The sequence below is a fragment of the Fringilla coelebs genome, assembly GCF_963513975.1.
Source record: "Fringilla coelebs genome assembly, chromosome: Z".
NCBI lineage: Eukaryota > Metazoa > Chordata > Aves > Passeriformes > Fringillidae > Fringilla > Fringilla coelebs.
The window spans coordinates 37,849,186-37,876,554 of NC_140031.1; the positions used below are offsets into that span (position 1 = coordinate 37,849,186).

The following is a 27,369-nucleotide window of genomic DNA, read 5'->3' on the forward strand; positions in this document are numbered from 1 at the left end:
CGGGGCCGCGGGCTGGTGGCGGCAGCAGCGGCAGTGGGTCTGCGCGTGTGCGGCGGCGGCCCAGCCAGGAGCGGCGGGCGGGCGGCGGCGTGGGACTTAGCGGTGAGGCCCGGGCAGGGTGCGGGGCGAGGGGCGTAGGCAGAGCCCGCAGGGTCACCGAGGGAGGGACGGAGGAAGGGGAAGCCCTCGGCGGTACTGCTGCCCCGCAGCGGGGCGGGCGGCGCGCTGGCCCCTCCTCTGCGGCGGGGCGGAGGAGCCGTGCGGGCAGGCGGCGGTGCCCGGCGTCCCCGGGAGGCTGCGCGGGGCCCGTTGAGCAGCGCCGGAGCTGGGGTGACCTGTGGGAAGAGGAGAGCCCGAAGGGCCTGATTGTCCCTGAATGCAAGGGGGAATTTAATTTATTTCGACTGATTTCCCACGTACTTCCTCACCATAGCCCCCTGAGCCTGGCAGTCCCTGCGGTCGCTTGAGGACTGGTGACAACCTGACGGCCCCCGATGGGAAATGAGCCTGGCTCGGCCGAGGGGACCCCAGGGCTGCTGTTCAAAACCCTTTTGATCGTCCCCTTTGTTTTTGTTAATTCCCGGTGCCCTGGAGGTCCTCTGCCGCTGGGGCCTTTGTTTGAAGCTTCCGTGGCGGCGGTGGTTAAGCTGCTCAGAGCTTGCGAGCTGGCAGCTGTCTCTTGCGGGAGCTCCGTCGGCAGAGGGGAGTTCAGCCTTGCTGATACCTCACGGGCAGGCTGACCGTGAAAGCGTGCAAGTCCTCAGGGGTGCCCGCGTGTCGGGAGGTTGCAAAAGAGCAGAACCTGTTCGAAGTAGCTGGTCGGTGGAGTTTAAAATTTATAATCCAGTCTGACTTGCTTAAGTTAAGTGCTGCAATCTTGATACTGCTTTCTGTTGAAGAAATCGTAGTAAGTAAGTCTTTTTTCAGTTTTACAGTACCATCTTTTTAATTCCTGTTGCAGAGCAGTAGGAGGATGTATAAGGATGTATAGTCTAACACTATAAAAGAACAAATAGAAAATTGTGATATCTGCATCTGTTGTTGTTACGCTTCTGATTTTATTTTTAATTTGACAATAGGCACTTTAACATGGGTCTGTACAGCTCATGTTCCGGTGTCCCTAGTTTTTGAGGTTTCACAGCATACGAGCTACTTATAAAGAAACAATGCATAAGAAAAGCTTTTTCTTAAAGAGTTTTTATTGATAAGGGTTTTTCTGTTGGTCTTGTCTAACAGTAGATGTGTAAATAAAATGTTAGTGCATTTTCCATTCTCACCTGATTATTGAAAAGAAAAAAATTTATTCCCACAAAGCACCTTCTCTAATTTGTGCAAATATATGGTGTCTCTGACAGGAATTTAAAGGTGCAGCATCATGGTTATGAAAGCTACACTAGAAGATGATGATTCAGGATGGGAACTCGGTATGCCTGACAAGATGGAAAAGAGTAATACCAGCTGGATAGATATAACCCAGGATTTTGAAGAAGCTTGTAGAGGTGAGTTGTAGTCCTTTCATTCTGAGAAATCTTGGAATCCTTTGGATGCCTGAGCATAGTTCTTTGAGCTCTTTTGAGCAATAGTTTGACCCAGGTTCAGGCTTCAGATGAACGAGCTACATTGATTCTGTGTTAACCTTGAGGTTGGAATTATCATGAACCACCTCACTTTGTTTCCTCTTCCAGATTACATAGATACCTCTTTAATGAAAGTTTTTTCATCTTATGCATTTTCACATTTGCTTTTTTTCCTTTGCTAAGATTTCTTAGTGTCTCTTCTACCTAATGGAAATGTCAGTCCTGCATGCAGAGTCAACACTCTTTCTTGCATATTTTTGGATCTTCAGGGTCCAGTAATTTATTTAATTGATCAGTGCATCATTTTTCATCTTTGAAACAAGTCTGAGTTTTTGAAGTGATGCAGTGCATCTCAGTAATAGGAAATCAGTTGCTTCCATTTAAACAGTACCTTTATTACTTTTAGGTGCTACTGCTAGTTTACAGTTTTTTCAACTGATTTTATGATGACACTAGGGAAAAATAAATATAAAACCTGCATCTTACCACTCAGAATATTACATAATGATAAACAGAATTTCTGTATATTATTTGTCTATATTAGTCTAAATTACTTATAAATAATTATTTCTCTATATTACTTATATCTGAAATAGATTACTTATATCTGTACCCATCAAATATATCTAAAAACTCCTTTAAAAGTTATGAGGGAAAGCAAGTCTTTCAGTAGTCTCCCCTGGAAAAGACTAAGACACCTGAATAAAGGAGCAGAGGAGCAGCTGTATTCCAGGCTATTCAGATGCTACTATTTCACAGAATAATCATCACAGAATGATTTGTGCTGGAAGGGACCTTAAAGACCCTCTCATTCCAACTCCCCTGCCATGGACAGGGACACCTTTCACCAGACTGTGTTGTTCAAAGCCTCATCCAGCCTGACCTTGAACAGTGACAGGGATGGGGGATCCACAGCTTTTCTGGGCAGCCTGTTCCAGTGACTCACCATCCTCACAGTTAAGAATTTCTCCCAGTATCTAATCTAAATCCCTCTTTCAGTTTAACAACATTTTCTCTTGTCCTGTCAGTACATGCTCTTGTAAAAAGTCAATCTCCAGCTGTTTTCTAGCCTTCCTTTATGAACTGGAAGGATGCTAGATGGTCTCCATCGACCTTTTTCTTCTCCAGGCTGAACAGCCCCAACTCTTTCAGCCTGTCTTCACAGGAAAGGTGCTTTAGCCTTCCATTCATTTTTGTTAGCCTCTTCTGAACTTGCGCCAACAGATCCATGTCCTTCCTGTGCTGGAACCCCAGACCTGGATGCAGTGTTCCAGGCGGGATCTTATTAGAGGAGAGGGGCAGAATCCCCTCCTTGACCTGCAGCCCAGTATATCAGTTTTTTGTGCTATGAGTGCACTGTGTGCTTAGTAATTCTAAAACTTCTTTAGTTCCTAGAATAACAGAGGGATGAGGGCACGCTATTAACCACTGGGTTTTTTTTAAGTCTCTCAGTCTTGAAAGTGCTTTGTAAGTAAAAGCAGTAGCATCACGGGTTGACCTGGGCCAGATGCTAGGCACGCACCAAAGGCACTCACTCCCCTCTGCAGCCGGGCAGAGGAGAGAAAATTTAACGAAGATTCATGGGTTGAGATGAGGGCTGGGAGGGGTCACTCACTGAATACCATCGGGGCAAAACAGGCTCAACTTAGAGATATGAAGGGAATTTATTACTGACAAAATCAGAGCAGGATAATGAGAAAGTAAAAAACTCCTTAGAAACAGCTTCCTGCCAACCCCTCCTTTCTTCCAGCTCTGCCTCCTACCCCAGCAGTGCAGGGAGACAGGGAATGGGGATTATGGCCAGCTCATCACCCCAGGCTTCTCCTGCTGCTCAGGGAAGGGAGGTGTTTCCCTAGGGTCCCTCCCACAGGAGACTGTTCTTCATTAACTTCTCCAGCATGGATCCATCTCATGAGCAGCAGCTCTCAGTGAACTGCTGCAATGTGAGTCCATCCCACAGAAAATGGCCTTCCCAAAACTGCTGCGGTGTGGGTCACTCTTTTACAGGATGCAGTCCTCCAAGGAGAGGGCCCCTCCTTCTGCCGGTCTCCCATAGGTTCACAACCCTTCCTCAGGTATCCACCTACTACAGTGTGTGTCTCCTCCATGGGCTACAGGTGGTTCTCTGCATTCCCATGGACCTCCATGGACTGCAGGGGCACAGCTTTCTTACCATGGTCTGTGCCATGGTCTGCAGAGGAATCTCAGGTCTGGCACCTGGCGCACCTCCTCCCTCTTCTTCACTGACCCTGGTGTCTGCAGTGCTCTTCTTCTCCCATGTTCTCACTCAGCTCTTCTCCATCTGCAGTTGAAACTGTGCAATTTGGGTTTTTTTGTTTTTCTTCTTAAATCTGTTGCCACAAGGTGTTATTGTTTCTAATTGGCCCAGCGGCACATAGGTCTCTGGAAGCACCAGGGATTGGCTCTGCTGGACATGGAAGAAGCTTCTAGCAGCTTCTCACAAAAGCCATCCCTGTACTCATCCCTCCACAAGCTATGAAACCCAAACCATGCAAACCCAGTGCAAGTAGAAATGCCTGATCTGCTTCCTGCAGCTTATTGTCTTGGCATAAGGCAGTGTGGTGCGTGACAAGACTACCCTGGAAAAGTTGTGCTAGTAGGATGATTGTAATTGTTTGTTTTGTCCTGTTCCTTTATAGAACTGAAGTTAGGAGAACTGCTTCATGACAAGCTGTAAGTATGTGTGTGGGATAGTTCTGGATTTTAGATAAGATTACTGTAAACATGTTGATGTTACCTAATAGCTAAGCTTTTTTAGACTTTTACATTAAATAAATCATTTGAAGTACATAGAATATCATACATTCTTAGTAGTGTCTATATGCTGCTCCTGTATGAATGCTGAACATATCTGATGCTCTAAGTATAACATTACATTTTTCAATGTGATTGAAATTGTATTTCAGAAGTTCATAGCACATCTTATGATCTGTGGTGATTACATTACTGCACTATCTTAGGGGACTTGTTTTTATGAAAAAAAGGCCAGAAAGACTTTAAACCTGGTTGCCCCAAATGTCACTATCAAGTATTTGATAAACAATCTGTATGCCTTAATGCAACATAAATAACATGCTAAAGCAGAAATTGAGAATTCTACACATTGAAAGTATGTTTCGAAGAAAAGCATGTGGTAAAGATTTGCTGAATTTATTAAAGAATGATAAACTTAAATAATTTAAATTTTTAAAATATTTAATTCTTCTTCTTAGTGAAGGTGTTTACTTGAGTAAAGAGAAAAATTATATTTTAAACTAATAGCTCAGAAAACAGAAGCGTGCTACTAAATGAAAACTAGCTTAAAAGTGTGTGCAAGGATGTCACCAGCTGGTTACTAAGTGGAATCAAAGCAAATTTTCATGTGTAGTTTTATACATAAGAGCATTTCAGAGCAAATACAGAATTTAAATTCTCAGAATTTAATTGCGCCACATGCAATAAACTTTTTGTATTATAAAGCCTGTCACAGGAGTTCTGACAAACATTGTGATAAAGTGAAGCATTGTCTCTCTTCATATGTAGGCAAGTCTTTTGGTGTGGCTCTTCTGCAAGTTTTTTTTCTTCTGCCCTGACCACAAGCGATATGTTGTCACATGCTGAGGGTTTGGTTTTTTTTTTACATCAGTTTTGTTAACATGCTCATTTTAAACAAAACTGGTATATTTAATATATATTAGTCTATGTTATGTATATTGTCATTAGTGTATGGGGGACATATCTTACTTGATTTTATGGATGTGGTGTACTAAGGAACAGCTTGTTCAATTAATGTCAGTTTATGATTTTACATGATGTTTAAGAAGATGCTGTGAAGTTTATAGAAACAAGTGTGCAAAGATATAGTAGTGGGATATTTCACTCTGGAGTGTTCTTCATCCTTAGAGAAAGGCTAATAGTTTTCTTTTACTTTTAGCCATCTCTTTTCCTAAGAATTTGTTGAGAGAGTCTCAACTTCCTGAAAACCATGACCTCTAAAGATCAGTACTAATGCTCACATGCCTTATTTTCTGTGGTCAGAATATAGTGTACTTGGTTTCTCATCCTATGTTCTTTTTCATTCGTTTGCAAAGACTATTTTATATAAAATAATTGCATTCAGCACATATATTTTATTTGTGTTCCTAGTTTTGGTCTTTTTGAAGCCATGTCTGCCATTGAAATGATGGATCCCAAGATGGATGCTGGTATGATTGGAAACCAAGTAAACAGAAAGGTTCTTAACTTTGAGCAAGCTATTAAGGTTTGTGTGAATTTTCTGAGTTTCCCTACGGTGTCTGTCGAAATACACATTTTTTGTCAAACTACAGCTAAACACAATACAGCATAAATAGTGTTTTCAATCTTCTCTTGAAATCTATGTGTTTCTTTTTTCATTCAGAAAATTAAGTAAAAATTAGCTTGTAATGTTTACCTTTCTTGTTACCTGCATTATTACAATTATGATTACAAGATTATTACTCTTCCAGTGAAAAGTAATATGAAATTATTGGTTATTGATACCTCAAGTAAATATATCTCCAACAGTGTTTTGCAAGTAACTCTGTGCTTCCCCAAAATGTGTCTTTTGTATGAAGATGTATTGGTTAGCTTCTGTTTAACCTGAATGGAAACCAGCTTCCTTAAAAAAGCTGGAAATTAACACTTTATCATTCTTTGAGTTTATCAGCATTGAACAGAAACCGGATTAATTTACCAACATTGACAGTAATGATTAACTTTTGATTTATGATCAAGGTAAATTGGAGGACAGAGGTTGAAAGACTTGCTGTTATTTCAGAAAAAAGTAATGCACTCAGAGGGAAAAGTATTTTTTTTATGGTGAACATTTGGAGTGGAGTCAGAGAACTCCATTAAACGCTAGCTAAGTCATGTAGAATGTGTCCAGAATTGCATACATTCGGCAAATCGAGTGATCATATTTGCAGCCTTTGTGGTGTTGACCTTTAAGGCAGTAAAATACTACAAGTATTTCCAGTTTAAAAAGCAGTCTTCAAAGAGTTCGTCCTGCATATTACTCCTTGTTCAATCTTTATTAGGATGATACAGCTTTGTGATTTTAGTGTTAGCAGTTAACTGGTTTTAAACTTTTCTTAGATAGTATTAAATAAGAATTCTTACTTTAGTCTTCTCTTTAGGTAGTTTCATGTTTGGTCAGTATTCACTGATGGGAATGGAAAGTATTTAAGAATTTGAGACGTGTTGTAAAGCTGGTTGGTAAAGCCAGTGGCATACAATTACTCTGTTATCTTAAATAAATTTTAATTTCTTTTTTGGCTTTGGTACAAATAAGTTGTATTTTGCCTGTATGCTTTCATAGTATTTAGGGTTTTGGTTGTTTGTTTTTTTGTTTGTTTTCTAAGGATGGCACCATTAAAATAAAGGATCTCACTTCACCTGAGCTGGTAGGAATAATGGACACATGTTTTTGTTGTTTGGTAAGCATTTTTCTCTTCTTTAGGTTAGATGGTTTTGCTTTCAAAATATAGTCCTTTAATCCATCTAAAAAAAAAAAAAAAAGGCAGCAGAACTCAAAAAATTTACCAACCAGAAAATACATACTTATATTTTAATTTCCTTCTGGTTATTTGCATTATCTGTAATGAAAGGCTTACTTTTGATTTTTAATTTTTTTTACTATAAGAAATGTGGACGATAGCTGGTAGCACCTTAAAAACTTTAAAAGGTCTTATAGTTTCTGGTTTTATAAATGCATGTTATCTGATAGCCTGCTCTCTATTGATGTTTGACTGTGTTGGAAGCTAAGTGTGCAGTAGCTGGTAGCACTCTGTTGCTCCTTTCTGTACAACCAGAATTGACTGAGCTTACAGAAGCATTTTGAACAAAGAAAATAAATCTATTTAGTAAAAATAAGTTGAATATCCGTTACTTATTAATTGCAATTTTTTTTCTGTGTATATGCTTTAATTTCCTCAGTGAATGATACTCATTATTTTCAGTTATTCTTTCAAATTACATCAAAAATACTGTTTTTAAAATAATTTCCAATCAGTTTAGTCAGAATGATTTGTAAAGATCGTAGTATATCTGATTCAGTGTAACATAATTTGTTTTCTACTCCTGTTCTCCAAAAGGGGACCATATTAAAAATATAGTTCTACTTAATTTTTTCGTATTTCATACAGAAATTTAGGTTACAGAATTTTTCCCTGTTGCTTAAAGAAACATGGAAGTAGAGAGAGGGGATTGTGACAAGAAGTTTTTATGTTGTAAAAGAGAGAGAACACGAAGAACATTAGTGACTTGTCTCGTAGTCATTTGCATTTTCCATTCCCTATTTATGTAGAGAAGGTTTATAAATGTGAAGTTCTCTTAACATAATTCCATGTCTAAATCACAGGGGTTAGACCTGAACTTCATAGAAGATATTTATCCAATGCCAGAATTCTAGGCTTGAAACACCTTCACTTGCTCTTATTTGGTACTTGGAAGTTTGCCTTGATAAGGCAACTTTAAGGTTTAGTTTCTTAGAGTCTTTGAAGCGCAGTAAAATGGAAAAAGAATGGATCTATAAAGATGAGGACTTGGCTGTCATGAGTTAAATATTTCATTTCCTTTTCCCTAGATAACATGGTTAGAAGGACATTCCTTGGCACAGACAGTGTTCACTTGCCTTTATATTCATAATCCAGACTTCATAGAAGATCCTGCTATGAAGGCTTTTGCTCTTGGAATCCTAAAAATCTGTGATATTGCCAGAGAAAAGGTTAACAAAGCAGCTGTTTTTGAGGAGGTATGTGTTTTCCATCTCCTGTGGGGTTAAATATGCAACATTATACCATAATGCAAGTCAAACAATGTATTAGTGACATTTGTTAGTGTTTGATTCGAGGATACTATAGGAATAGCAGTTCATCCTAAAAGTATCAGACTGGATACCTTTAAAGTGCAGTTTTCCCCAATGAAGGTGTTTCATGCTCTTTTCTGTATTTTCCTTGAGTACTGGAGCCACATAACTATTTTAATCAAGAAGTAGTGCAAGTGGTTAACCATTTGAAATGTGTTTCAGTTGTGAAACTGTTTAATTTTTTTTTATTTTTCTATGTTACATAGTAATGATTCTGTTTTGTCTAAAATGTCCATCTGGCAATGGGATCACAGTCCTGTTTCTGTGCTCAGAGCAATCTGTTTCCTCTGAGCTTGGACAAGTCACTCTCGCTGACTATATCTAAAATGGATCAAATACTACTTTGCAGCTATAGTTCTTGTAACATATTGCTAGGATGTCACTTGATGAAAATACGAAGGGCATATTGGTATTAAGGATTTATGCAGAACATAATTACCTGAAGCTAGATTTGGGTGAGAAAGTCATTCAGTGTATTCATTCTGAATGCATTCAGCTGTGTAGAGTAAGTCTGGACTTCTCTACTTGATGGAATTAAACAAAAGCAAACCCCGTGCACACCCCCAGTCACTCCTCCAGAAGAGAAAAAAGAGCAAAAAGACCCAAAACCTAATAAGAAAACAACTCCCAGAAAAACCTAAACCAAAAGGAAAACCTCAGACCCCAACCTGAAAATGTAAGTACAGCTTTTATATTTCACTACATATTGCTTCTTTGATTTTTCTTTTTTAGGAAGATTTTCAGTCAATGACTTACGGATTTAAAATGGCCAACAGTGTGACAGATCTTAGAGTTACAGGTACGGTTTGGACTTTCTTTGTATCTGTCCAGCAGCCTGTTACTCTTTTGAGCATGTGATTGCTTTCAGACACATCTGGTTAATTGCTAGGGGTCTCAGCTGGTAAGTTTTTTATTTGTATTGTGGAAATTGCTGACTTGGTAAAAAAAGAGATCAAAGTATTTTTCCTTGGAAAAAAGGTTCAGTTATCTTGTTAAGTCCCTGAGAAACAGAAGTAGTGCTTTTAGATGTGCTAGTGAAGTGGCTAGGCCTGAGCTCAACATGGTAAAGATACAGACCAATGGAAAGTGCATTGCTTGAATTCTGCTTTTTTGCCTCATAATTTGTTGTCCTCTAAATAGGCTGCTTTAGAAAGAAAGCAATCTAGCATTTTCACAGCTATGAATATATATGTTATTAAGTACATACATAAGTATTTACATTAATCTTTTGATGCACTATTTTTTAATGTGTATTTGAGCTTTCCACTGATTTATTTTTGAAAAGCTTGTGCACACTTTAGGTTTGCATCAGTTGGTCTATATTCTGATTTTGATTGTTCTAAGACATTCCCACCATTCCTCACAAGATTATTTTTTGTCTAGTCTTTGGCTAATGGATATGTAAAGCACTTTTAAGTTTGATTTCCCCCATAAAACTTCTTTTCCCCTTAGCGGTGTAGTGTGCCTAGAAATGCTTCTCAGCTTTTAATTGTGTTGTGATTTTTTTTCCAGGTATGCTGAAAGATGTAGAAGATGACATGCAAAGACGAGTGAAGGTATTGTATTCATATTTGTCTTGTCAATTATATTTCAGGTGTTCTTACATAGGTTTGGGGTAGGGAGTTGGATTATGTGGAATGAAGGAGGCTTGTGTCATTATGGTGGGGTTTTTGAAGGACTGCCGTAATGGTTTCTGTAACATGCTTTTAGTTTGCCTTCTAGCTAAATCTTCAGACTTTATTAGTGAACTCCTTAGTAGTTGCTTCAGTAGTAGTTGAAGCTGGAATTATGATGCAGAAGATAACACTGGGCTGAGACACAGAAAGTAGGTATTTAACTTTCAGGTTTTAGGCAGATATACTATGTAATGTTAAAGAAGTTACTTAATTTTCCTTTACCACAGCTTACAGTGTCAACAGTTCATGCATTTTTCTTGCTTATTTGCAGAATTTACTGAGATAATAGTTCCTATTACTATGTGACAGTCATTCAAGTTATCTGGATTATATTTAAAGAAATTTTGAATTTGAAAACTGATTTTTTGGGTTATTTAACAGGTGGATGTTTTAGAGAAGGCAAAGGGATTTTATTTAGTAGCTTCCCTTTGCAATTTTTAGTAAATTATTTTACATTTGTTTACCTTACAGAGCACCCGAAGTCGACAAGGAGAAGAGAGAGATCCAGAAGTTGAACTTGAAGTAATGAATTGTTTGCTTTTTTCCTGGATTTCATGGATGTAAATGGGAGATTTAAATATGGCATAACCACCACCATGCATATAAGAAGCAGCCAGGAAGTGTGATCACCCAGGAGCATGGGGAAGAGCTGGCAAACAGCAGGGCATGCCAAGGCTTTTGGTGTGGCAGTTTGTGCAGGGAGGGCAGGAGTCCTGTGGGAGCTCTGCACACCACAGTACAAGAAAGTCATTAAGGTATTAGAGAGTGTCCAAAGAAGGGCCATGAAGATGATGAACGGCCTTGAGGGAAAGCTGAATGAGGAGCAGCTGAGATCCCTTGCTCTGTTCAGCCTGGAGATGAAGAGACTGAGGAGAGACCTCTTGCAGTTAACAACTTCTTTGTGAGGAGAGGAGGAGGGGCAGGCACTGATCTCTTCTTTGGGGGTGACCAGTGACAGGACTTAAGGGGAAGGCCTGAGGTTGTGTCAGGTGAGGTTTAGGTTGGATATTAGAAACAGAGGAAACAGAGTTTTCACCCAGAACGTGGTTGGGCACTGCAGCAGGCTCCCCAGGGAGGTGGTCACTGCACAAAAACTCTTGAGTCCAGTAAAATTTGGACCACACTTAAGCACTTGGGGTGGGCCAGGAGTTGGGCTGGATGATCCTTCTGGGTCCCTTCCAACACAGGATATTCTGTGATTCTATAATGTAATACCTACTGCTTAGTAATTAGCAGTATTACTTTATTACAGCATCAGCAATGTTTAGCTGTCTTCAGCAGAGTCAAGTTTACCCGCGTCTTACTCACCGTCCTAATAGCTTTTACGAAAAAAGAGGTATGTTCATTTGGTGTTTCTGTGTTTGCATTGTGAAATGCTCATTTTTCATTCTTCAAGATCAGGTAATTACTATGTAGATTCAGGGGATTTGAATTGATGTGGATGGAGGTAAAGCTTTGACTAAAGCCTTACAGTGGCAAATACTCGGTTTTTGTTCAAAGTTGGAAACACAGGGAAGGCTAGTAGCTGGCATTATTATGGTCTTGCAGAAAGAGAGAATATTTATTAGAAAACATTTAAAATATTTATGAATTTCTAATTACTCTTTTCACACATGAGCAAAACTTCTTGTTTGAGTTCAGTTCCCTCCTGTGGAGTTACCTGATGCTGGGCAGTATTTTGTCAATATCAGAAGAACTGTATGCTTTTCTTTCCTTGTGATATGGAATTTATATCTAGATATCGGTGGTCTGAGAAGAGGAATTTAATAGCATTCCCTACAATTTACCTGTTTTTTGAATATAAGATTTCCTCATTGCTGAGGGGAAGGAACTTCATGTTTTAAGGCAAAGCGCTAGAACAATGTGCCCCCCCAAGCAGACTCTCATGCACAGTGTACAAGACTTTCAGTTGTAACTATTGTAAAGTCTTACACAGCAAAATATACAGCATTGAATTTATGTACAGATACATAAAATACGCTACCACACAAAAATGTTGGTTTGTTTTGGTTTTTTTCATAACTGGTTATGTAAGAATATCAGAATTTTAATGCCTTCCTTCTTTTTTTATACTAACATTAATTAGATAGTCAAGATGTATTGGTTTGTAATGATTATAATTGTTTCCTGCCTTTCAGACGAGTGCAGTTGCAGAAGCTCAGAAACTAATGACTCAGGCAGCTGACTTGCTGTCTGCCATACACAATTCACTGCATCATGGTATGCAGGCACAGAATGATACCACTAAAGGAGGTATGTATCAAATTACACGATTTTTTTCCTTTGCTGGATATGATCCCTTCATAAACATAAATACCTTTGTGTATTAAAACAAAAAAAAAAGTTGAAATCACTGTTTATTTTGAACTAAAACACTTGTTATGCAAGTTGTGACAGATTTGCATTGTTTGATTTTAATTTTATTTTACCAGGTGATGGTTCTCCTGAGAGCAACACTGTCATTTCAAAGCCAGAGATAATGTGAACTTTTGATTAAGTGCATTGCACTTGGAATCAGTGTACATGCCATTTTAAAATAGGCAACAGTACTTCATTGTTTGTACACGAGGACTCAGGTTTTTTAAAGAGTAATCATTGTTCTGGTTGGAGTCTCAGGAAGTTAACTGTCACTTAAAGAATTCATTTTTGCTAATTGAATAATTTGTATTATTGAAGGGGGTTCTGAAAACACAACTTATATGCAGCTTTTTTCTATCTCTCTCCCCTCCTCCTTCTTTAGATCATCCTATTATGATGGGGTTTGAGCCACTTGTTAATCAGAGATTGCTGCCACCAACTTTCCCTCGATATGCAAAAATTATTAAAAGGGAAGAAATGGTCAATTATTTTTCCAAACTAATAGACCGAATAAAAACTGTATGTGAAGTAGTCAACTTAAGTAACTTGCACTGTATACTGGTAAGCGTGAATATTTCTTATTTATTGCCGGAAATAAGATCTGAACATGTGACTTGCAAAAAAATCATTCCATATATGCATGCTCTTGCTCACTGGAGAGAAAACTGGACACTACGTTTGTATTTGGTGTTTTTAACTGTTGGGCCCAATTTCAAAATTTACTATCCTTCCTGATAGTTACTACTCTTCCTCTTTTGATAAAGATTTTTTTTCTCTCAAACATCTCACTTTTCTTGTAATTCATTAAATAGTTGTGTCTTACTGGCCAAGGCCAAGCAAGTTTCTTTGCTTGAACAGCTGTTTCTACAGCAACAGAACATAATTCTTTGCTATATGTCTGATTTTTTTTCAAACTCATTAAGCATTCTGCACATGTGCATATAACACAAGAGGGCGCTAAATAAGTGTTCCCTAAATAGGCATGAAGATGAGCACCTGCTTAGTTACTGCCTACATTTATTAGAAGACACTTAAATGCTTGAAATATTTTTTGGTATCCATGCATTCACTGATAAAAGAGATACAGTTTCAACAAACCTCACATCTTCCTATTTCCCTTTAATTAATGAAAGGAGTGTTTGCATGAAGCACCTGGTACCATTAAACCTTGCCTGGGTTTCAATCAATTTTTTAAAATCAATTCTCAGTTTTGTTCAATACCTAGTATAGTTACATCATGATCTTAACAATCTCACAGTACTTTTTTTTTCCTCTGTACTCTCATCTCTCCAGTTGTAGCATTTGAAAATTCAGAAAACTTTTTGTTAGGTAATGCAGAAAATCTTCTGCAATTACAAATCTGTTACAAATAATATATTTTGTTTTGTTCAAACTATTCATGTTCTGTTCTCAAGTTGTGTAAGCTATGCTGTTTGTGTATGCTTTTAAACAAAATATGGGCGTATCTACACAGCTGTATATGTTTGTTTAGGAAAGGTGCATGTGTGTGTGTAAAAATGATTGGGTGTATATTTATACAGATATGAATTGGCATATTAACCTGATTTTTCTTTTTTTCTTTTCCTACATATATGTTAGGACTTTTTCTGTGAGTTTAGTGAGCAGTCACCATGTGTTCTTTCAAGATCCCTGTTACAGGCAAGTCCTAATTATGTCTATTAATGAAATACTTCTGTATTCTTTATAAATTCCTGTTCTTTATGTATTTCAATAATTTGTATATAAGTTAATAATAGTTAAGTGGTAAAAAATGTTCTGGTGATATTTAAGTATTATGGAAGAAATGCTTTGCTATGAGGACAATGAGGCATTGAAAGAGGCTGCCCAGAGAAATTGTGGATGCTCCACCAAGCATTCAAGGCCAGGAAGGTGTCCCTGCCTATGGCTGGGAGTTTGGAACTAGATGATCTTTAGTGTCCATTCTACTGCAAACCATTCTGTGATTCTATATATGGAGGCTTATGTTTTGATCTATTTTTTTAAACTAATTTTTAAACACTGTTGCTTTGATCATTTTAGTACATCCTAATTAAAACAGAAGGCATTTAATTTTTTTTTCTCCACCAAAAAGCTGTGCCTGTACACACATTTTTATGCTGCTCTCCATGTGCTTTGCCATTTTGGGGCTGGTATTTGTATTCATCTCCCTTTTTGGACAGAACTTAATGTACAGACTGCTTCTATTGCTACAATAGTAAAACTGATGGTTGGTGCAGAATAATAGGGTGCCCCTAGATGCCAGAACTTCTTTACATTTGATCACTATTAAACCAATGTGTAGAGCCAATGGACTATAACTGTGGGCAAGTAAAATGTGTTCCTGATGTGTGTGTTCTCACCTTCCACTACATGTGTGATCCCTGTCGGTGCCTGACAGCAGAGTTTTCTCTTCTACTGCTGAAGAACTGTGTAAGAAAGGGACACAGCACTCATGGAGGGACGTTAAATGAGTATCAGACATGACTGATGTACGTAGTAGCATCCAGAGGGATTGAAAAACATCAACAGTAGTCTGGAGATACATCCTTATCTGTGTCCAGAGAAGGCACATATTTTTTGCTAATCTTCAGAAATGTCTGATTTATCATCCAAGAAATTAAACTATTTTGCATGCAATCTATTATGCAAGTAATAGAGCTGAGGTGTCCTGGGAATACCACAGCAGTGTCAGGTCTCAGTATTTCTGAGTCTTTAACCTTGGACCTAGTTCAACCATTTTAATTCTTAAAGTAATCTTACAATTTTATTATATAAAAAAGGTACTGCCGGAGCTTTCTATTAGTAATTCTAGAGCATTACTTTTAAGTTAAAACATGTTTCTAAAAACACATCTTTACTTTTAGACAACTTTCCTAGTAGATAACAAGAAAGTGTTTGGCACTCATCTCATGCAAGACATGGTAAAAGATGCCTTAAGATCTTTTGTCAGTCCTCCAGTACTTTCTCCAAAGTAAGTGGATCTTGAGTGTACTTGTATGTGTTTACATGTCTGATGAAAAGATATTTCTGCTTACAAGAGCAATGAAAATTGTACAAAAAACATACATTTTGCACATAGTGCTTCCATATGAAGGAATTAGTTGCTGTTGCTGCACTCGTGTTTCTTTTTTGTTTTGTGCTACATAGACTGGTGGCATTTATAAGAAATATGTATGTACATGGATATTTCCTTTTTAGGTGTTGTCTTTATAATAACCACCAGGCAAAAGACTATATTGATTCCTTTGTCACACATTGTGTTCGGGTAAGTGTTCTTTCCAATTATAACATGTATGTGTGTGAGAGAACTTGGCAGATTTGCATACATTTGAAAATGAGACAAGTTATTTTACCCACCTGACCTGAAGGCAAAATTGAAGAAGTTGGCCATCTTAAATTGGTAATGCCTTATAGAAATCTGGTGTAATTATTGTTGGTTTTCTTCTGCTTCCAGATTTTTATTTAGCATTTCACTTTACAAGAAATCTGCACCTATTTACAGAGTAGTTTCATGTCACAAATGCATATCACGAATAAAAACAAAATTATTTTAATATTCTGCTCAGTTTCAGTTTAAGATTTTGTGGCATGATGAAGATCTTAAGAAAATTAGAATTATTTAGGTTGGAAAATACCTCCAAGCTCATTGAGTCCAAACCAGCACTGCCAAGTCCATCACTAGACCACACCCTTAAGTGCCACCACTACACATCCTTTAAGTATCTCCAGAGATGGTGACTCAACCACTTTCCTGAGAAGCTGGTTCCAATCTTGACAAACTTCATTGTGAAGAAATTTTTCTTAATATTCAGCGCAAACCCCCCCGGCACAACTTGAGGCCATTTCCTCTTGCCCTGTCACTTGACAGAAGAAATGAGCCCCATCTGGCTGCACCCTCCTTTCAAGTGGTTGTAGAGAGTGATAAGGCCTCCCCTGAGCCTCCTTTTCTGCAGGGTAAAATAAAACACCCTCTGACTTCCTCAACCACTCCTCACAGGGCTTGTGACACAGACCCTTCACCAGCTCCATTGCTCTGCTGTGGACATGCTCCCTCAGTGTCTCTCTTGTTGTGTGGGGCCCAGAAATAAACGAGTTTTGAGGCAAGGCCTCACCCACCAGTACTGAGTACAGAGGGACAACCACTGCCTTGGTCCTGCTGGACGCAGTGTTTCTGATACAGACCAGGATGCCACCAGCCACCTTAACCACCTGGGCACATGGATTTAGGTGTAAGAAATACCTATTTAGCCCCAGGCATTTTGCTCTGGTGACCTTCCTAAAGGATGCTGACACATCAACTTGTGTGCAGAGAATTTGGCTCTTGCATCACTCCATAGAGTTTGCTTTCTTGCTAACTTGCACTTTGTAGGGAGTAGTAAGGAACCCGCCTCCTAATATAGATGTATAAACCAGGTGCCTAAATAAATAGTCATCATAGTACTTCTCCTGTAGTTTCAAAGTTGTATTGGTAATTTAAAATTACACTTTGCTTCTTTCAGCCATTCTGTAGTCTGATTCAAATCCATGGACACAACAGAGCTCGTCAGAGAGATAAACTAGGTCACATCCTTGAGGAATTTGCCACACTACAAGATGAGGTAATGTCCAAGGCAGCAGGCCAGCAAAGTTTCTTTCCAGGTATATTAATGCCAGAGTGAAGCAAGGTACTAAATTCTAAATGAATGATGAAAAATCCTTAAAACAAGGACTCCTAAAATTTAGCACTTTTAACAAGAAATTGTTAGGATTCATCCAAAAACTTTGTGCTAGATGAACAAAAACATACTGCAGTTTTTAAGATTAGCTTTGTCCAATAAGTAGACTTCAGAATGACCTGTTGTGATGTAATTTAATGGTAACTGGACAGCTTTTCGTCACTATCCTGCTGCAGACTGCATTATCAGTCTGCAAGATGCAACCAGGGGGAGATAGACAAGGTGTGCTTACAAGACGCCTTTGAAAATTCAGCCTTATACCTACATAAGATGTAAACTGCAAAATTTGATAATTATTAAAAAGAAAATTAAAAAATCTCTTAAAAATATGTGCTCTGACTGATTTTTGGACATTTCAAGATGGGGATAGATGAGAAGAAAAAATATATTCTCTTGCTGGAAGTAAGTTTCCTTAGCAGTGAGAGCCATATTATAATAAAGTATTTCCCAAGATGTATATGGCAAGGAGAACAATTGAGGAACTTGGAGTTGGAGAGAGATTTTGTGCGCTCCAGCTTTCTTCAAGATGGATAGAGTTTGTTGCGGTATTGTAGCTGAGACAGTGTTTTTTTTCATTTTGTAGCAGGTTATATGGATGGTTTAGGCTTACTCATGATATTCCAACTGAGAGAGACTGTCTTCCATACAACTTACTACTTAAGACAAAATTTGTCTTGGCAATATTTTAGTTACTCTGGTGGAACATAGTGTGATTCTTGCATATAAAGCTTACACATTTATTTTTTCAATGCAGCTAGATTTTTTTTTTCTTTCTTTTAAAAAGAAGTAATTATTGCCAGTATAGAACAATGAACACCAGCAATGTAATGGGTTCTGAGTTTGTGCTCATGTGACTGCCAATGATCTATATACAAATATATTTTAAAATTACAAATTTTACCTATCTGATGTTCTTGCTATATTACTGTGTCGAAAATTTTTGTTCTGTGCAGCAGAATTTACTGAGGTCAGTATTTTTCCAGTTTTCTCACAGTTGTAGACTTATTTCTGTCTTTCAATCCAGAGCATAAATTTACCTACCCAATTTGTTAAGATTTTATTTCTGGCTCCAGGTGCTGTTTCAGTCAAATATTTTTCCTCCTTTGTTTATTTGTTTTTTTCAACAGGCAGAGAAAGTAGATGCAGCGCTTCATAGCATGTTACTGAAGCAGGAACCACAAAGGCAACATTTGGCTTGCTTGGGCACCTGGGTCCTATATCACAACCTTCGTATTATGATACAGTATCTTCTCAGTGGCTTTGAGTTAGAACTTTACAGTATGCATGAATATTACTACATCTACTGGTAAGAAGATGCTTTATTGACAACTCTTTGAGGAGGGATGCTCCCAGAGAGCTATAATTAGATATATTTGAAGGAGGGACTTCAAATATGATTTATAGTCTCAAGCTTATCAACACTGTGTTTGGTTCACCTATTTATAATATTACAAGTGGAGAAAAAAAATCTGTTGGTCTCTAGCTTTTTAAACTTACTAAATAGTGTACCTTTTTTCCCTGAAATAGTAATTCTCACTCTGTTTAGCGTTTTGGCAGAGGGTCTTTTATTGACAATGAATGAAATGTGTGCTGATTTTGGTAGACAAGAAGCATGCAGGAGAAAAGCAATTTCCTTTATTCTTTTCTGCCTTTGTAGTATCAGGATCACTAGTCTTATTGACCTCTAGTATTCTGGAAAAGTTCTGCAAAGTTTAAAGTCATAACTTTAATCTGAAAGTTGACTAGCTAAAATTAAGTTCTTATCTGGGGTATATTTGAAGAGACATCCTCCACCTTTAGTGAAAATGATCACATTATGTAGAAACAGAATACTTTCATTTTTACACTTCCATTCACATTAATTACTTTTCATAGTTAATGGCTTGTGCCAAAAGAGAATTTTAAATTTTTTTTGAACTACCTAGAGACTCCTATGTAAGCTATAAGCCTTTTTACTGAAAGATAAAAACAGTGCAAATGACACAAACTTCAATGTATTCCCTTTCTACGTTGTTTCAGCAGTGGAATAAGTATTAAGTGAAAAAAGTAATATTTCAGAAGTTACCAGAAGATGACAATCTTTTTCAATTAGTAACTCAATAAGTAATACCAACTTTTGTAAGAGACAGTATTTTTTCTACCTGCCCATATTTCCCTCTACCAATTTATAAAACCACTCTTAGTTGGAATTGTCATGTCAACTGCTTTCTTACTTGAGGAGGAAAAAGGAGAAGTGGTTTCTGAGAGGTAATGTGCAAATGAAACTCGAATTTCTCCATAATTTTTCTTCTGATTACAACATTTTTATAACTATTACTACATTTTTATTGTGCTCCAAATTGGTAATTTTTTTTTCTCTTCTTTTTCCCCTATTCCTTTTGATTTGAAGTCAAGTAAGATACTTACTGGACTTGCTTCCACTTTCTAAAAAATGTTCTAAAGTTGTCTCTTTAACTCTGAAAGAACTGCATATGGATGTTGTGTGTCTGTGGGCTTGGCCCCTTTATGTAATAATTCACAGCTTTATAATGCTTGAAAAAGTCAGTAGTTATATTGTTTCTCAGAATAACAAGTCATAACAAAAGTAGAAAAGGTATTAACATAGTATCTTCAAAAAAAACCCACTTGATTTGGTGGGGAAATTTCTAGAAAAATTTGGCCTTACAGGAGTTTTGAAATAAGAGGCTTAGACTTCACACAGTAAATGTGTAAGAAGCTTGCATACCTTGAGTGAGCTGTTTGTGGTTGAATCTGAACCAGAACACAAATGTAGAGAAACATGTTGATTCCAGCCATGCAAAACAAAAACAAAGAGTTTTCATGGCCCATAGGAATTGTCCTTTGCTAGGATATGTCCTTTACCTCTTGGAGCAAGTGCCTTGGTACTTGGCGGGACGCACGCAGCACGAGTGCGCGGTGCGCTGCAGCCCGTAACAGCTCTGTACGGCTTCTGTGCAGGTACCTCTCCGAGTTCCTCTATGCCTGGCTGATGTCAACGCTGAGCCGCGCCGACAGCTCTCAAATGGCAGAGGAGAGGATAATGGAGGAACAACAGAAAGGCCGTAGTAGTAAGAAAACGAAGAAAAAGAAGAAAGGTACCTAGGTGTAGAGTGTTAACACGTCTGTTTTTCACCTTTCAAGCAACCATGTAGAATTAAAATTCAAAATTTAAACAGCCAACACTGATATGGGTAGGAAAAATATCCTTATTATGAAGGCTGAATGTCAAACTTTTTAAGAATTTCCTATTTATTTAGTTAGTTTTTTTACTTTCAAATAGATCTTTCAGAAAAACACAAACTCATTTATATTCACCATATATAGTTTCATCTGTTGTGTTATGTCTTGGACCTTCTCAGAGTTTATAATTCCTACAGAATTATGCTTTTAGTGACTGTAACTAGATTCAAACACTAGACTTTCGGCCTACTTCTGTAATTTCTATTTGGCTTTAGAGGTTCTTAAAGCATGTCTCTTAATTATACAATGGTGAGTTTCCCTTTCTTTTCCTTGCCACCTTGGATATGAACAGCTCAGGATCATATCAACTGAATTCCCTTGTCTCTAGAAGTTCAGAAAATTACTAATGTAATTGAGATGCCAAGTGTTGGGCAGTTTGGCACTAATTAAACAACGGAAACTAAAGGGAAATGTAAAAGAATGCTGTCAGGATTATTAGGATAAAAAGTGCTTTAACGTCTTAGCCCTAGAAGTCAAAAAGATCTCTGAACTAGGTCTCTTGCATACAGACTGTAAGTTTGAGGCTGTTGTTCAGTGTTTTAGAATGTCATGGGAATACCACTGACCAGTTTATTCCATTGAGAGTACAATTGTGTTCATCTCACTAATTGGTGTACTAATAGGTGTGTCCTGAAGTTTTTTATGTAACCAAGAGTCAGGTGAGCAGAAATATATGTCTAGGCTTTATATACTTAAGTTACTTTAAAATATAATTAACAGTTATATGACTCTGGAAATTTGGAAGATCTCCTCTGATCTGAAATAAGTACGTGTACTTAACACTGAAGTAAGAAAATGTATTTTTATGTAAAATTTGCAGTTCGCCCTCTGAGCAGAGAGATCACTATGAGTCAAGCATACCAAAATATGTGTGCTGGGATGTACAAGGTAACTCATTTGTGTTCTATTTGTTTACATTTTTCTGTAATAGGGATCCTGCATCCATTGCATGCCTTCTTTTTTTGTAGTGCTGCTGGAAATTAAGTTCAGATTTATAATTTTCTATGGTAAATTCTCTACAGTTTTTCTGTCCTTCCAGTTATACCTACATCATAATTTTGATCTTCCTCACAGCAAAATATGACATAAAGCTAATACTTTTCCCTATATTTATCCTTTTCTTTTAGACAATGATTGCCTTTGACATGGATGGCAAAGTAAGAAAACCTAAGTTTGAACTGGATAGTGAACAAGTTCGATATGAGCACAGATTTGCTCCATTCAACAGTGTTATAACACCACCTCCAGTGCACTACCTACAATTTAAAGTGAGTAATCTTCAAACGTGATGCTGCCCATGCTTTAGGAGAAGTCATTTACTCACCTGCTTAAATATCACTGTCATGGTAAAAAGAACCTGAAAGTTCACATTGAAGCTATGTCACAATGGCAAGGACTTCTAGCTTTAGTTTTGTGCAAGATATGTTGCATTGAAGTCTTTATAAACTTAGATGATTAGCAATTGGTCTGATATGGCAATTTAAGATGGTTCTGTTGAGTTGCATGAAAATAAAATCTCTTGGAAGTCTATTAACAGATTTCTTGGCTGTGGTCAATTATAGCAGCATGCTTTTATTAGTGCAGCAAGCAAATGGAAAAATAAAAAAATTAGTTTTGAGTAGTATTTAGAAGGGACCAGTGAAGGCTTGTCTTGTCTAGCCTCCTTCTTGAAGTAGCATTATAAATCTCATTACCTGTGTCTTTGTCTAGCCAAATCTTAAAAAAGTCAAGGCTGGAGATTTTCCAACCTCTTTGGTTAAATGTGATCCAGTTACTTTTTTCTAGTCCTTTAAGTCACAGGATAACTGAGGGCTGCACTATTTTTTTTTCTTAATGCCCAGTCTGAATTACCAAGCCACAATTACTGTGGCCTCTCACTGTTTGCCATTATAAACAAGGAATCTTTATCTTTTTGCAACTGCCTTTCAAGTAGTTGTAGGCTGCTATTAAAATTACCCATTAGCATCCTTCCTATGAAACTGAAAAAGTCTAGGTCCACTGACCTCTGCTTGTGGCTTACATGCTCTAGGCCCCAACCATCTCCACGTCTTAAAATCTTTCTTGAACTGAGTGGATCCAGCCCTGGATGCAGTATTTCAGATAACAGAACACAAATACTGAGTGAAGGATGATAACCTTCCTTGATATGCTGACCATACTTCTGCTTGTATAATCCTATATGAGGCTTGTCTGATTTGTAGTAAGACCACCTTGTGGCTCATATTGAACTAGGTGTTTGCAGTACTCCTGGCTGCTCACCCAGCTGGTTATTAGTCTCACTTGTGGGGTTAGTCTGTACTAAAACAATGCTATTTTCTATTCCAGTTAATCTCCCCAGTTTAATGTTATGAACTGTTGTAATGGAAATTAAGAAATTATCATGGTCTTGTCATTAAAGGTTTTTTTTTTAATCTGTAATCAAGAACAAAAAAAAATTGAAGAATCAAAATCATATAAAACAAAGTTTTGTACAGTTTCAGCATCTGACATGCTATAGCTTTGCATAAACAATATACTTTATCTACTTTTTTCCTGTAATATCATAGCCTGTTGCGTGCCACTGTTAAAGCAAATGAATGGCAACTTGTTCAAGAAAGAGGCTGTTTTATAAAGATTATGAGAATTTCATCATGTTTTGTGGCATTGTAATAGTTGAGAATTGTGTTCTGGCTCGGGTTTTGCCATTTTAAGTAAATATTTTCAACCTCAGTTTTGATTTTTTAAGTAGTATTTAGTTGACATAACTCTTCTCTTGAATACAGTAATGTGATGAAAAAAAATCTCCTGGCAATTTTAACTTTCAATTTTATATGTTTTAACATGTATTTATGTATTTCTGTAACACACTAGGAAATGTCTGATTTAAATAAGTATAGCCCACCTCCTCAGTCATCAGATCTCTACATGGCAGCTAGCAAGCACTACCAGCAAGCTAAAATGATTCTTGAGAATATTCCGAATCCAGACAATGAGGTAAGACTGAAATACTAGGAAAATGAGTACTTGCTCAAAATAGAGTAAGTGGGTTTTTCAGCTGGATCTCCTTGAGATGCAAAATGCACTTCATCAAAATGGTGAGCAAAGTTGAGTGCTTTGATTAAGGGGTAGACAGCGGTCTGTTTCAGTACATGAGCTAGCATAAAGTTGTGCTCGCTGTTAAAAAATAGCTCTCTGCTGAGGACCTGAGATGCTGGATAGCAGCTTATTTCCTTGCATGTTGCCTTCTAGCCCCTTTCTAAAAGCACAGCACTTTTAGCCAGTGATAACATGCTTATCGTGCTTAGTTGGAATCTAGTAATTCAGGTGGACTCCTGAGAGGTGGGGAAAATAGGTTTGAATATCATTAGGATGAAAAGAGTATTGTGTTTGGCACTTGTTCCCTGGAGCAGTTTTCTCAGCACTGAGCTGTAAACGTGGGTAGGAATTTCTCCCTCTTTGTCCACAGCCTAAAATCTTAAGTGTCTGTGACTGTATTTTGGAGCAAGGAGGATGCTTTTTCTGTCACATCTAAGAAGATTAAGAATAGTTACAGGATTAGGTCCTTCTTAGAATTTAGGACTCACTTTCTCCTCTCTGGATCATGGTGGTACTCACACATGAACTATGTATTTGAGGCCAAGATAGTTAAGAGGTTGTTTTGAGCACAGCCAGAGCACTTCCCTGAAAAAAGCCACCAGTTTCATACATGAGTTTCTATCAATGTTGAGGATTTGATGCCTAGAGTTTATCTATACCATTATCTGTGAGTGGCATAGAACTCGCTGTAGTTCCCATGTTTTTGTTCAAGAATTGTTAAATCTGTGGTTTCTGTGGGCTGTTGAATTTTTTAAAAAGTGACTATTAAAATAAATGCACCCTTAATTAAATTAATTCAGCTATTGTATTTAAAAACAAATCCAAAACACTCTGTTAAACTGATTCTGTAAGAGAACCTCCTGTATTGATAATGGAATATCAACATAACAGTATTACCAACATATCAACATTACAGTATTATCTTGTGAGGTCAAATGCTTTGACTTGAAGACTTCTGTTTTATGTTTAGGTCAATCGAATTCTAAAAGTTGCAAAACCCAATATTGTGGTCATGAAGCTGCTGGCGGGAGGCCACAAGAAAGACTCAAAGGTAAGGAAATGCCCGCTCAATTTAACATTAAATGTATTAATACATACATTAAGGTTGGATTCAGTGACCTGGAGATTTCCCAACATGAACAGATCTCTTAAGAGCCAAATGAGAACATTCAAGCTATAGTTACTCTAAGAACAGAGAAAGTAACTTATTTTTCCCCTGGAAATAGTTTGTTGTAGTTAACTAAATATGGAAAATTCTAACCTAAAAATGTTTTCCAAGAAAAAACTGGGAAAAGCATGTTGGACAACATAGACTATAAGGGTATTCTTCAATAGTAGGAACAAGCAAGTTTAACAGCAGCTTGTGTGAACAGTCATGAGAATGCTGGCTGTCACATCGATTTTTTTTCAATCTGCTGCTGTTTAATTTTTTTTTTCTGTCTGCAGGTTGTTCTCATAATAAGTATTAAATGCAGTAGTACTGCTGTCTAATGTCTAATCTTAAATCTTTTCTTTATAGGTTCCTCCAGAATTTGACTTCTCTCCTCACAAATACTTCCCAGTCGTGAAGCTTGTTTGAAGTACGACATTTTTTTTGAATACCTGAAGAATATCTGTGTAGCAGATACCAGCTCTAGGAGAGGGAATAACTAGTGCTGCACTCAGACTACAAGGGACGTCCAGGATAAAACTGCTGTCCCGCGAAATATCTGTAGTCTGCTGCCTTTATGTGATTTGAATGACAACTGCTGTTTTAAAGTGGTTTGTATAAAGTTTATTGGATTTTATGTGTGAAGCTGATTTTAATCAACTGTATTATTAAAAAAGTGTATCTTAGTTGATATTATTATAGATTTTGATCATAAATAATTTTTATTACTGTGTTCTGACAAAGTGGTGCATTGGGAAGTGAATAAAAATCATGCAATAGAGCTTCATGTCTGATGTGCACAGCTAAGCTACTGCAATTCTGCATTTGTGAAGTCACTTGGAGAAATTTTGAGTTTCTGTATTTTTGTTTAATTGTATCAGAATTGCTCACTTTGCAAGTAAAGAAATGTTGGGATTTTTTTCTCACCACATCCTCCAAGCTAAAAAGATCTCTATAGAGATCAAGATCAGATGAAAATTAGTCATTGAGCCACTGAGTGAGTGATTCCTAGTTGGAATTTGTTCCTTTGTCTTTGTTCTCCAAGTGCTGGAGAATCTGCACAGCAGACACTCCAGTAGTCACTAGCAATAGCACCAGACACTGAAGACTCTATTTTACTAACTCTGCAACTTTGTTACAATCCTAGTATTTGCTCGTGCAAACAAGGGATTGCTACATTTGCATGATCTTTATTCTCCATTTTTCACTAATGGGGCTGCTGCATCCTATTGTCTTCTGTAGTAATTTTCAGGTAGATTTCCAAAACAGGAGAAGCCCCAAACCTATCCCTGCCTTCCTGGAATAGTTATGCCCTCCAAGCTTTCAGATGTGAAATAATAGAGGGTAAGCTGTTGTGTTGTAGCAAAAGAGCAACCAAGGAAAAATGTTTTTCCTTTGCTACAAGCAAGGAAAAAATGCGGACCTTGCCCTGGCCAAGTCATACCTAGGCTATACAAACAAATCCCTTGTTGGACATGACAATTCTTCATTTTGGTGTACAGTGACTTCCACTGTAGGGATGAGCTTGTAACTCCATACTTCCCATATAGGACAGTTTTTGGTGTTAATCCTATCACCTGATTTTACTGTGGATTAATATCACTTCAGCTTCATCCCCTGAGCAGCAGCACTGCCAAGCTAGAGCTTGAAAAGAATGAGTAACCTCTGAAGTGGAACACCCACTTGTCTTCCAGCAATTTGCAGCTTCCTGAAATAAGCAGAAATACTGTCCTGAAGACATGTTTTCTCCAAATTCTCTGCTAAAGAGATGGCATATCATATTATATGTTTGCATATCATCATGATTAATATACTTGAATGCTTCCATATAGCTGCCAAAGGAATAAAAAGCCTGGAATATGCAGAGGTAAAATGGCACAGAACATTCATCTGGCTTCTTGTAAATAGCAAAGATTTTGTGACTATCTTCAAGATCCTGAACTACATGACAGTAGCTCAAGGACAGCCTTTGTTATTTCTCCAAAGCAAGCAGAAAGGAATAGAAAAAGCAAATTACATGTGATTTGTGGAACCAATAAAATAGCAATAATAATATTTCCCCTTTTCATTACAATTAGAACTGGATGAGTTGTACAAAATTGCATCAGTATACCAGAGAAGTTTATTTTTAAATGTTTACCTAAATGAGTCAAGTTCAGTTGTAAAGAAAACCAAACCAAAGTGCTAATATAACACCAAGGTGATTAGAGAAAAGTAGTAAGGCCTCACACAACTAAAAACATTAGTGAGAGACAACACTATGTACACCACAGTTCCAAATTAATCTCTTGTTCAACTAAAGGTCTTTTAAGTCTAAAATTCTGTACTGTAGACATACAGGCCTCTTGCCTACTAGAAATCTACCACCCGAGTTAGATTGAAGCACTTGAAGTCATTGTGAATAAAACTGTAGTCCTTCAGTTTGAACACTGCTCTTATGCATGTTTTCAGACCCTTTGCCATCAGCATTTTACGAGTGTGCTTTGTACAGAGGTGGTTGTATTTATGGAGGACAACATCCAGTTGGCTAGGAGAAGCCCAGGAGTGTACAGAAGCACAGCCAAAACAATTAGTTTTAAAATAATCCTCTGGCAATATATTAATTACCCTTAAGTGTTTGATTCTTTGGAATTTTTAACTTGATACTGGTAAAGCTATTCATTCAACTTGATTATAGTGTTTCACTGTCTAT

The 27,369-nt window shown here is 37.6% G+C and overlaps 1 protein-coding gene across 1 annotated transcript; it reads left to right on the forward strand.

The window, feature by feature from the left end:
- Positions 1-27,349, forward strand: NAA35 (N-alpha-acetyltransferase 35, NatC auxiliary subunit). The gene is made up of 23 exons (XM_084225710.1): positions 1-102; positions 1,356-1,499; positions 4,238-4,271; positions 5,724-5,838; positions 6,959-7,033; positions 8,182-8,349; positions 9,196-9,262; positions 9,976-10,019; positions 10,611-10,661; positions 11,392-11,475; positions 12,278-12,392; positions 12,880-13,058; positions 14,097-14,156; positions 15,362-15,468; positions 15,696-15,762; positions 16,997-17,095; positions 18,340-18,518; positions 20,171-20,307; positions 21,273-21,340; positions 21,580-21,720; positions 23,303-23,425; positions 24,498-24,578; positions 25,047-27,349. The coding sequence occupies exons 2-23, from the start codon at positions 1,376-1,378 to the stop codon at positions 25,104-25,106; spliced, it is 2,178 nt and encodes a 725-aa protein (XP_084081836.1). The 5' UTR covers positions 1-102; positions 1,356-1,375; the 3' UTR covers positions 25,107-27,349.
- Positions 27,350-27,369: the final 20 nt, after the last annotated feature.